The 12,160-nt window shown below is 35.2% G+C and overlaps 1 protein-coding gene across 3 annotated transcripts in view; it reads right to left on the minus strand.

The window, feature by feature from the left end:
* USP47 (ubiquitin specific peptidase 47) overlaps positions 1–12,160 on the minus strand; it is a 120,853-nt gene that overhangs the window by 16,914 nt on the left and 91,779 nt on the right. For all 3 annotated transcript variants that reach the window (XM_024756991.1, XM_024756992.1, XM_024756993.1), the window contains exons 12-18: positions 11,518–11,649; positions 10,997–11,073; positions 10,121–10,176; positions 7,967–8,079; positions 6,846–6,950; positions 4,204–4,411; positions 1,844–1,959 (exon numbers count right to left, since the gene is read on the minus strand). In XM_024756991.1, coding sequence (XP_024612759.1) covers positions 1,844–1,959; positions 4,204–4,411; positions 6,846–6,950; positions 7,967–8,079; positions 10,121–10,176; positions 10,997–11,073; positions 11,518–11,649 — 807 coding nt within the window. The remainder of the gene's footprint in view (positions 1–1,843; positions 1,960–4,203; positions 4,412–6,845; positions 6,951–7,966; positions 8,080–10,120; positions 10,177–10,996; positions 11,074–11,517; positions 11,650–12,160) is intronic.

Raw genomic sequence — 12,160 nt, forward strand, 5'->3', positions numbered from 1 at the left:
ATTAGTCCCATCCATTAATTATGATGTAAATTAAGAAAACAGAGTATCACTTATAAATGTATGCTCTGAAACTATTTTAAAAGTAACAATTTTTCACTAAAAGTTCTATTTCTCCCAAACTCATGAAGTAAATGAGGTGATTTGATTCCAAAGAAACTGAGTAACTGACTTTGAGAACTGATGTCAAACCAACACCTGTTTAACTTCTTGACTTTGGATGAGTTCTTCTGTATTCTGTGAATAGTTGTTAACACTTTTATTAAATCAATTTTCTTCTGTGTAAAATGAGATTAAATTAGTAGGTAAATTTTAAAGTTTTCTAAAATTCCATGTCCTAAATTTTTGGTGTTATAAATTTCTCATGAAATGAGCAGATAAAAATAATTTACATTTTATAAAACATGATTTGTTTTACAGCTAATGATAACTAATTCTCAGGCATTCTTGTTATACTTTAAACACTATATTTCTTGGCATCCTGTTTTCTCACTGTCTTTATTCTTAGACACATTTTTCCCCAACAAAATTATCAGCTTCTTCAGGGAAGGAAATGCATGTGTTTCTTTTGTACTACCTCAGTGCTCATATTCTAGATTAAACTGTAATACAGAGCAGTTACACTAATGCTGTCTTTATATAAGTAATTTAATCATAAACTATGACTTCACAGTATGATTTGTTTCCTCCAATTATTACTTTGGCAAATTGTTGGAAGTCATTTTTTTCAAACATAAAAATAATTAAAAACTAACTTCTATATAATACTTTACAATTTTTTTTTTCCACAAAAAGAGCATTTATTTGTTTTGTTCATGTTCACAACAATCCTGTTAAAATAGGCATTAAAAAACCCCAGATGAGATAAAAGACAATACTACCATAAAATGACTGAATGGAAACTGGAAGTTCCTTGACTTGCGATTTCTGAACAATTTCGACCACACCAAGGGAATCTTAACCTGGGGTTAATTTTGCCTATGTTTGTGTGCTCAATGTTCTATAGTGTACAAGACCCCTGAAAGGATAATAACCATTTCTGTGGAGTGGAATAGTTTTTTTGTCTAAGGAAATCTGAATGTTTCATCATCATATTTTTCCAGTTCAAAAATTCTGAATGCGCCTGTGCTATTTACCACTAACTCACATAATGTGGCTAATATTTGATTCATCACCTTTCTCTTCTACTTCTATTCATCTACCACTGTCTTTCTGGTTACCCAAGAGTGAAACTCCTCAGGTCTTCTGTGCTCCTGCCTTGTTCCAATGTTTACCAATCACAAGTGCTGCCAATTCTATTTATACATTCATTCTTACAATCGCCACTTCTCTCATTTCTGGTCATAATGCCTTCATCTGAATTATTTCAACAACCTCCTCATCTATGTTCCTGAGTCCTCCCTCAGTCCACAGGGAACACTAGTCTAGTGTTGCCAGAATTACCACGCTATAGCAGAGCTCTCATCATACCACTGCTGTACTTAGAAAAACAACCAACCAACCAACCTACTTCCTACTGTTTAAACAGGGCCCAAACTTTTGAGTTTACATTTAAAAAGCCTCCATGACATAAAGTGAACTTGTGTTCCAGGCACGTACTTTACAATGATCCAGCCAAGCACACATATCATTGCTATGTGCACTTACTTCACACTCCTTACCTCCACGCTTAAGTCAATCTGTTTCTTCCATATGCAGCATCGTTCTCTCCTAACCACAGTTGTCTCCTAGCTATAAATACTGGCTCCTTGAGGTAAATATTGGTTCCTACATCTTGTAACTATCACATAGTGTTTTGTACACAGCAGGTACTTAAAAATATTCATTGACCAATTTTAAAACTTACCTTTGAAATAAGCTGTTTGAACTCTGTAACTGTTTGATTTAAGTAAGCTCGAACAGTGATAGGAGCAGCTACAGATTCTGCCTTTAGATCAACAACATGAACCTTCACCATCACTTCTGTCCCATTGGAAAAACATAAAAACCCAATTGGAGGTTATTTTTTAAAAGGTATTTCACATGAGCAATGCATTCTAAATGTGTTTCTAATAGATGGCAAAGAAAATATTTTTCTAATTATCAAGATGGTAGATGTATATGTTATACATGTTAAAACTTTCACAATTTATCACATTACAAACATATATAAAGAAATAAAAAATGAAGCTAATAAAAAAGTTCTTATAGATCTCTCTAAAAAATGACAAAAGTCAAAATGTGACTTTTAAAAATAAGTGCTTTGTTTCCTTATAAAACATTAACACCACTGTCAAATTTATCAAGCATATTAGAAGTACATACCCAAAGTTCCAAAATACAGACCAAACCCACAACACTAAATAAATGTAAATAACTAGAGAATGCACAACAAATACTAAAGGGGACATAGCAGCCCTACTTGCTTTTGACAACCTTCATTAAACAATTCAAGACCTTGCTCATAATCAAAGACTTCTTTCTCCTCAAAATAATATTCTCTATATCCTATGGAAATTTCAGCAGAAACCCTTTGGATTACATGTTTGTTTTCTGACTTAAATTCTTCGTGTTACAATTTATTTATTTATTATTTTATTTTATTTATTTGGCTGCATTGGGTCTTCGCTGCTGCTCGCGGGCTTTTCTGTAGTTGTGGTGAGCGGGGGCTACTCTTTGTTGCTGTGCGTGGGGCTTCTCATTGCAGTGGCTTCTCTTGTTGCGGAGTATGGGCTCTAGGCATGCAGGCTTCAGTAGATGCAGCATGCGGGCTCAGTACTTGTGGCCTGAGGGCTCTAGAGCACAGGCTCAGTAGTTGTGGCACATGGGCTTAGTTGCTCCATGGCACGTGGGATCTTCCTGCACCAGGGATCAAACCTGTGTCCCCTGCACTGGCAGGCAGATTCTTAACCACTGTGCCACCAGGGAAGTCCTCATGTTACAATTTAAAGCCACCTTCTCTTCTCCTATTTTCAGGAGATCATTATATAACTTAACTTTTAGTCACCAGAAAAATAAATGATCTTCAAACACCAGATTTAGTAGATAGATATTCTCCAGCTTAACTGTTTTAATCTCTTATATATAGTATATGTCAATACTCCATTTTCCCCCAAATGTTACTAATCTAAATCTGAATAAATATTCTGCTAAAGTCTTGATTATTAGTGAATAAAGGAGATTACTTTACAAGGTTTACAATCCACAGTGACATTTAGAATTCTCTTTTTAAAAAGTGGGTTTTTTGCTGACCCATGTTATATTTTTATCATAGTTTTTACAGTCTAGCTCAAAAATAATCTGCAGGGACTTCCCTGGTGGTGCAGTGGTTAAGAATCCGCCTGCCACTGCAGGGGACATGGGTTCGATTCCTGGTCCAGGAAGATCCCACACGCCGCAGAGCAACTAAGCCTGTGCGCCACAACTGAGGCTGCGCTCTAGAGCCCACAAGCCACAACTACTGAGCCTGCATGCCACAACTACTGAGCCCGCGTGTCACAACTACTGAAGCTCACATACCTAGAGCCTGTGCTCTGCAACAAGGGAAGCCACTGCCATGAGAAGCCCATGCAACGCAATGACGAGTAGCCCCCAGTTGCCACAACTAGAGAAAGCCCACGCGTAGCAACGAAGACCCAACGCAGGCAAAAAACAAACAAAACAAAAAATCTGCAAGAAAATGCTCCAAAGGGACTCTTTACAGAGAGAGCGGAATCTGACTAAAGGAGCTCTTGAAAGAATACCACACTTAATCTACTTTGGAAAGAAGAGCCTTCATAAAAAGGAGGTGTATAAGATCCACAGAAGAACAGAATTTGAGTTATGAAACCATAACCATAATAAGGTCTTCAAGGAGACCCTGAAAAAGAGACTCTACTTCTGAGACTTTATGGGAATATACCAGGGTCTTCTCTATAAAAAGAGAGAGGCTGGGGCAGGCGCAGAGGTAGGGAGGCAGGACGATTTAGTACTGGAGAAGAAAAAAAAATCCCACTGAAGACTATAAGCCAGAAGTTTTGTTGTTTGTTTCTTAAATTTTGTGTATAGCTTTTTGGAAAGTAATCTAGAACTTAATTCCCGGTTTGTTGCTGACTACTTCCCAACCTATCAGAATTATTCTACGTTTTAAGAACATGTAAAAAAGTTAAAAATAATTTCTACAAACAAAAAACTTTCTTATGAAAATTTTAAGTCCTTTACAACTCAGAATACCATGAAATTCCTTACCTCCGGGTTTGTAAGACTGGAAAACCTGATCGGGTCTTCTTGTCTCCAACAGCAGATCAAACATGTATGTTGACTTGACTCCACCCAGTAAAAGTCCCATTGGCGTATCTTCTTCTCCTTCATATGATCGTTCAAGATAATCATGAAACTCATCATATTTAACAAGACGACAGCAATCCATAGGTATCACCTCTTCTAAATCCATCATCTAAAAGAATATAACACCCGAGGAAAAAGAAAAAGAAATATATAGTATTGATATTTTAGTCTGATGTGTAACTGTACTAACAATAGGTCCTAACAAACAATACAATCCATATATTTATGATTTGCATCAAAGCTCAAAGGCACAACTTAAAGGGTATTTTAAAATAACCATAGTTCATTATCCCTCAAATTATACAACCTATGCACTAACATATTTTAAAGACTTTTTTGTTTTTACAAAAGTTAACATTCTAAACTTTAGATGTACTCAAAATTAATGCACTGTAAGCTATTGCTTTATAACCAGTCAGCTGGAAACATGAGGGGAAAACAACCAACTAGAACATGCATCTTTTGTTATCTTAATACAATTTGGAGAAAAACTGGTAATTAATGTATCTAGTAACGATCTCCCTAAGCAAGGGAGGATAGCATGCCTTGTAGAGCCACCACAAAGGTCATAGCTTCTGTCTCCCAAGTGCTACCCGACTCCTCTCTGAACCATCCTCTTAATCTTAGCCTCCGGAACACCAACAAATTGGGCACAGGAATTTCTGTCAAAAATTTTCCCTCTAGTACATGTCACTAGTAGATGGCATACCCTGGATGCAACATCACTTTTAAGTGGGAGCTGAACCTCCTGGAGAAACATAGTGGGATTGCTTAGAAGTATTCAATACTCATCTGAAGTTTGTGATTACAACTTTAAAGAAAGCGTTACTGTAAGCCTTGGTATGTCCCCATTGCCCTCTACTCCTCCATCCCTCACTTCCCACAAATGGAGCTTTATTTTCCTTATATAAGATCAATTTATTTCTCTTTTCTATTTCACTCTTTACATTTGTGAAATTAAACTTTCTATTTTCTAAGACAAGATTTTTTCTTCCTACATTAAAAACTGATGGAATATAAACTACCCTTAGTGCTATCACTGATTGACCTTACTGTGTAAAACTGTTTAAAGACATTTTCTCCATTTTAGTTTAATTTGGTTTCACTATTGTTTTGCTTGCAGTCCACCATTATGTTTAACGGATTTTTACTTTAATCAGGTGAACCCAGAGCCATTCATCCATTTTATTATTTGTTCATTCATTTATTCATTCACATACCCATCCAATTTTGACTCTCCTGTTTACCAGGCAAAAGTAGTGGAAATGCAACTGTGAACAAAACCAGAACACTCTTCACCCTTGTAAGTGCTTACGGTTTAGTGAGGGACATTAATTAATTAAAATAGTCACACAAGTGTAAATTTTCAGTACTGATAAAGTGCTCTGAAAGACCAGGTACACAATACAAGTTCTCAAACTGTATGTGTCTAAAAACCACTTGAGGTACCTGTTTAAAATGCATAATCCCACGTGCCAAAACTAAGTTCAGATTCATTTGCAGGAATTTGTTTTTTAATAGGAATGTGATTCTGGTGCAGGTTATGCTGGATCACACTTAGAGAAACAATGCCAGCTATCTTGTGAATTATTTTTACTTCTTTCATTGGTTCTACATATAATTATAAATGAAATGACGTAGTATGCAATTTTTTCTCTAGGTAATGACTGTTTAACTTTAGTCAAATGATGTTAATGTTTACATGGAAAGGGCAAAAAGTTTTGTCAAGTATAACAGATGACATTTAGAATAATCTGGTTAAAGAATGCTTCTTTTTCTATTTGCCTTTCAAAACCCACTTATAAATTTGCACTATTCTTAGAATAAAATGCAAACTTCTATTCTTACACAGCCTTTAATTTCATTTTATGTGCCTCTATTCTCAATCAAGATGATCTAAACACAATGCACCTTTTTTCAGCTTCTTAATCATGTACTTCCTCACCTCAGTTTTTACACATGCTGTTACCTCTACTTAAAGTACTCTTCCCTAACTTCTTGCACAGCTGTCTCCTCATGGTTTAAGTCTCAGATTAAATAACCTTAATATACTACTGAATTACTTTATGGCATCTAATAAGATATTTGCAAACTGTGGTGTTTAAATATTTTTTGTCTGTTTTTTTCCCCAGTGGGATTGTAAACTCCAAGAAGGCAGTGAGCCTGTTTTGCTCACTCTGGTACCTCTAACACCTCATGTGGTCTTGTTCACTCAAGTTCTCTAATGCATCATATAGTAGACACTCAATAAATATCTGCTAAATGAATATAAAGAATAAATAAATATTTTTGTTTCTAATTCTATTTCTGAGTTTTAGAAAGCTTTAACTGGCTTTCGGAGTGAGAAAGTTCTCAAAAGCAATGGACCACATTCCAGAGAAGAGGTGTAAACTATACTCTTTAAGAGACATAGGATTTAAGTGGGCTATCAAAGCTACTGCTAGTGCTTATATTACTACTGACTATAATAAAAACTTGGGAAAATGTTAATACTGTTATGTAAAATATCAATAATTACATGCCAACAGTGCAATTAAACATACCTTATAAGCCATTTCTACTGCTTCCTTTAATGTCTTATCCTTATGAACCTCCAATTTATTTTCCATCATCACTTGTTTCACAGGATGCAAACAGAATAATTTTATCTAGAAAATGTAAAATATCATCATTAACTCAACAGGTCATAAATCAAACTTACTTCTTTTGTAGACAGTATTTTTTCCTAATAGTCAAAAATATTATAATTAAAAAAAAACATAATTGGGATCATTCTCCATCTATTTATCTCACTTAATAATTGATACTGTCTCGTGTTATAAAAAAATTCAAAATCATTAATTTTAACAACTGTATGTTTCTTTATAAGCATGTATCACAATTTATGTAATAACTCTCCTACTGATATATATTCAAGTTGTTTCCAATTTTTCTGTAATTTGGAAAATACTGTGGAGAATGTCCTTGTGGTCAAAATTTTTACCACATCTGTCATTATCTCATTAGGTAATATTTTCTTGAGAGAATTATATAAAAGAATATGAATTTGCTTAAGGCTCTTGATAAATCCTACTCAAATTCTAGGAAGAAAGGTTTTATCAATTTATACTTGTAGCAGAATGTTACAATGTTCATCTCACTGTAACCTCAGCAGCACTGAGCATTATCACTATGTTACTGGTTTTTTTAAATAAATTTATTTATTTTTGGCTGCATTGGGTCTTCGCTGCTGCATGCAGGCTTCTCACTGCGGTGGCCTCTCCCGCTGCAGAGCACAGGCCCTAGGCAGGCGGGTCCCAGCAGCTGCGGCACATGGGCTCAGCAGTTGTGGCTCACCGGCTCCAGAGCACAGGCGCAGCAGCCATGGTGCATGGGCCCAGCTGCTCCGTGGCATGTGGGATCTTCCCGGACCAGGGATTGAACCCACATCCCCTGCATTGGCAGGCAGACCCCCAACCACTGCGCCACCAGGGAAGCCCATGTTACTGGTTTTTTATGCATAAAAGGAAATCATTTTACCTCAGTAATATAGCTGGTTATACTGTTTAATGATCATGATGGCATAACTATCTACAGAATCAACCCAATGAGTCAGTGATGAGAACTGCAGTTAAGCAAAGTTCAATAGCACTTTTTAATTAAAAGTAAAATTAGGAAATCTAACCTTGCATGTATTGCGCTCAATTTCTCGTTGCCTCTTTTCTTGTTCTTCCAATTCTCTCTCTCTCTGCACCAAATTTTTAATATGTTCTGGATATTCATCTACTTCTAGAAATTCTATTAATAGTAAAAACAGGGTAAAACAGTGCCACTGAGATTGAGCTTCCTTTATTTAATTTTGTTCTACTATGTTCCCAGAGTATACACTTCTACTATAGCTGTTATCAAAATATATCTCAATTACATCAATCTTTCAACTTGGAACATGAGCTTCTTCCAGACAAGGGTGAAGAGGTAGTTGATAATGACACATGGTTAGGTCTCAAAAAAGCCATATCTTTATCTGTATACCTCTTGGCTCCAGACAACTCTGGTATGTAAATTAAGATTTTTTAGAATGAAAAAGCCTCCCTTAAACTTGAAAATAACAGCACTTCTGATTTCAAATAGTGCTATCACCATCAAATTGTATAACCCTGGGCAAGTTTACTTCTCCAGACCTTGGTTTCTTCAGCTTATTAACAGCACCTTACCACAAAGAGTTATTACTGGGATATAAGGAAATGTAATAAATACTGTTGATGCTCTACTACTACAAATGGTATTTATTTGTTTACTATTATTCACTAATATGATTCTCTTTCCTTTGTTCTCAAAGTAGTCTTTTAGCTGCCTTCTAATCAAAGAACTTCATATGTAACTCAAAGTATTCAAAGTGACAGTATGAGACTATAACACTGTTTAATAAAGCCAATGATTGTTAGGCATTAAACAGGGAGAACAATTTATATTTTAAAAAATCATGCCTCTGTGGAAGGTAAAAATCCACTGTTTACAGAAATGAGCTCCAATTTAAAAAATATTCCATATATCATACATACAGTGCCCCTTGATGCTTCATCACAAAACTAGAGTTGTGAGGAGCGGATAAAAGAAAGCTGAGTTACTGTACTACATGAAATATCTGGAATGCTGGGTGTCACAGAGGATACACAAACTATAAACCTCGCTCCGCCTCCAGGTAGCTATGACCTTGGACAAATTACTCTTTAGGGTATAGCTGCATTATGTGTAAAGTAAGAATGAATACTTCTACTCTGAAATCTCTGTTCTGAAATGACTTATTATAATTTCCTTTTTTCTTTCATATAATTACACAATAAATTATTGAACAGCCTCTATATGACAGACCCTGTATTATATCATTGGTGAAAAGATAAATAAGTCCTAAGCCTTGCACCAACTGAATTCACAATCTGATGAGAGTTTACGAAAATGTAAACAAAAACATTAGACTGCTTAAAACAGATTTACTCATAGTAATTTCTAAACAAAGGAAATATATTGAAATCAAAGACAATGATTATATTAATTGTGAAAAGAATATGAGCAAACACATCACCTGTGTATATATCGTATGCACACACACACACACACACACACACACACACACACACTTTATACACCTATGTGCAAATACTGTCTCGGTCACGATCAGAGTTACCAAGAAAACACAGGAACTGTAATTTTTTAAAGTAGCAGTTACGAAAGGAAAAAAGAAAGGCAAATCCACATGCTGTGTATACAGGATTATTTTTAGGATCCCTAATAAAATTAAAATCTAATAAAGGATGCATACTCGACTCATAAAACTTTACTTGCTTTTTAAGCAAATAAGCAAAGATGTTTAACTATAGTATGATACTAAATGCTTAAAATTTTATCTCATTTAATTTTTTATAATAATCCTATAAAATACTATAATTATTCCCATTTTACATGTGTGGAAAGTAAGACTTAGAAAAGTTAAATAACTTGTTCTGGGACATGCAGATGGTGAGTTATGGCTGCTACACAGATCTGGAGACTATCATCACTGCACCAAACTACATATAATACAATCTTACTGCAAATAAATATCCAACGTACGCAATGCAGAGTAAGTTTTGTCTCTTAGTGTATTAAAAAATAGTTCAACTTTTTTCCAAGTGATTTTACCAGTTGGTATTATCTCATAACAGTCTTTATAATTAATTCTTCCACACATAAAAAAATTTAATTGTCCTATCATTTAAAAGTAGTTATCTGGGTTTATAAAACTTGCAAAAAAACTGGTTTATAACACAGACTAAAATCAAGTAACTATATGTCAACATACTTGCATTTCTTGCTGGGTCCTTCAGTCTATATATCAGCATATATGCATTTGTGGAGCTAGTAAAATATAAAAAAGATTAATAGGGACAAAAAGTAGATTGTAAAGATTCCATTTCCTAGCATCAAATATTTATTTTAAATAGTTTTTTTGTTGTTTCAAACAATTAGAAAATCATGTAGCTGTTCTTGCACAGGTTCAGATTTAAACGTTCTTGAAAAAAAAGGAGACTACTTTGCTTTTACTGACATATTTATGAGAAAATCCCGTATCTTTTCTTGGTAACGTAGTAAAATCTTCAAAAAACCTTTGTCCTAGGGGCTTCCCTGGTGGCGCAGTGGTTGAGAGTCCGCCTGCCGATGCAGGGGACGCGGGTTCGTGCCCCGGGTCCGGGAGGATCCCACATGCCGCGGAGCGGCTGGGCCCGTGAGCCATGGGCGCTGAGCCTGCGCGTCCGGAGCCTGTGCTCCACAACGGGAGAGGCCACAACAGTGAGAGGCCCGTGTACAGCAAAAAAAAAAAAAAAAAAAAAAAAAACCTTTGTCCTAGAATGAGTACTACAGGTAAGTCAGGAGTCAGCAATTTTTTTCTGGAAAAGGGCCAGACAGTAAAAGTCATAGGCTTTGTGAGCTATTCCGTGTGTGCTAAAATTACTTAACTCTGCTGTTGTGTGGGAAAAGATCAACATACAATATTTAAACAAATGAGTATGATGGTGTTCCAATAAAACTTTATTTCCAAAAACTGAAGGCAGGCTGAATTTGGCCCATAGGTTATAGTTTGTTGACCCTTGGGTTAAACCTCTTTAGTGATAAAAAAATGTTGAAAAGCTGTAAATAATTCTAATTTATAAACAGAAAAACTTAGGAAGTTATTTACCTTGCAAAAGCACTGGAGTAATAGCCTCTGCTTCCTGAAGATCCACCATGTGTTTTCTTAATGTCCTCTTGTGTTATCTAAAAAGTTGTTACATTACTTACTTTTTTTGTAAGATCTATAACACCATTACTTTTATGTCAACATGTAACAAGTTTTAACCTCAGAGTTAAATGGACCACCACACAGATAACAGTTCACAAAATGTAATCATAATCAGTGGCTACTAATGGCCAATCTTTTCTAGTGCTCTTAAATAGACAGCCCGTGTGAAGGCTCAGGGCAAGAAGAAAACTGGGAGTCTAGCTCTGCAAACACTCAGCAAGCCCAAAATAAAACAAAATAAAGAAACAAAGGAAATTGACTGAAAACAAAAACAAAAGAATGACATCTGGTATGTCTTAATGATTTGGTATGCTTCAACGGACAGACTGAGTCTCTCATTTTTAATAAACCCTGCTGTTGATGAGAAACATCCCTACTCCTGTCTTTCAGAATAATAATCTTAAAAAATCCCTCCTTACCCTGCTGACATGTTGATCATTGAAGCTGTACCACTGCTCATCACTGAATGACTTTATACAAGCATAGTAATGACCACCAGCAGCACTCCCTGAATGAACCATAACCGAGAAGAGCTCATAGATCAAAGAATTCTAAAGAAAAGAATAAAAGTAAGTTAGCACAGAGGAAAAACACAAAACCCTAATTTGTATATTTCCTATTCTCTACTAAAACACAGGGAACTAACATGTTAGTTGTCCTCTGTATTTATGGCAAGTCAACTTTTCTCTAAGATCATTAAAATGGTAATTCACCACATAATTTTTATATACCACAAGTTTCATTCAGTGTATTCCTTCACATTTTAATTATGCTATAACCTCTAGAACAATGCATAACTGAAATACAAATTTATATATTTATGTAAAAAGAAAATAACAGTCTGAAATTTTAGAAGGAGGTGTTAAACATGAGACCATTCTGATATGCACATCAAAATCAACAAATCCCAAATAACATTTTTAAAATTTCAAATAAGATTCCACTTCCTTTATAAAAGGGCTAAGGTATATAATTATTTTGAACATCTTCTAATTTATTTATGTAATATCTGTGATACAGTGATCTACTGATTTGATAACTCTAAGGTATGCAAAGCTGGTT

The sequence above is a fragment of the Neophocaena asiaeorientalis genome, unplaced genomic scaffold (assembly GCF_003031525.2).
Source record: "Neophocaena asiaeorientalis asiaeorientalis breed wild unplaced genomic scaffold, Neophocaena_asiaeorientalis_V1.1 scaffold504, whole genome shotgun sequence".
Taxonomy (NCBI): domain Eukaryota; kingdom Metazoa; phylum Chordata; class Mammalia; order Artiodactyla; family Phocoenidae; genus Neophocaena; species Neophocaena asiaeorientalis.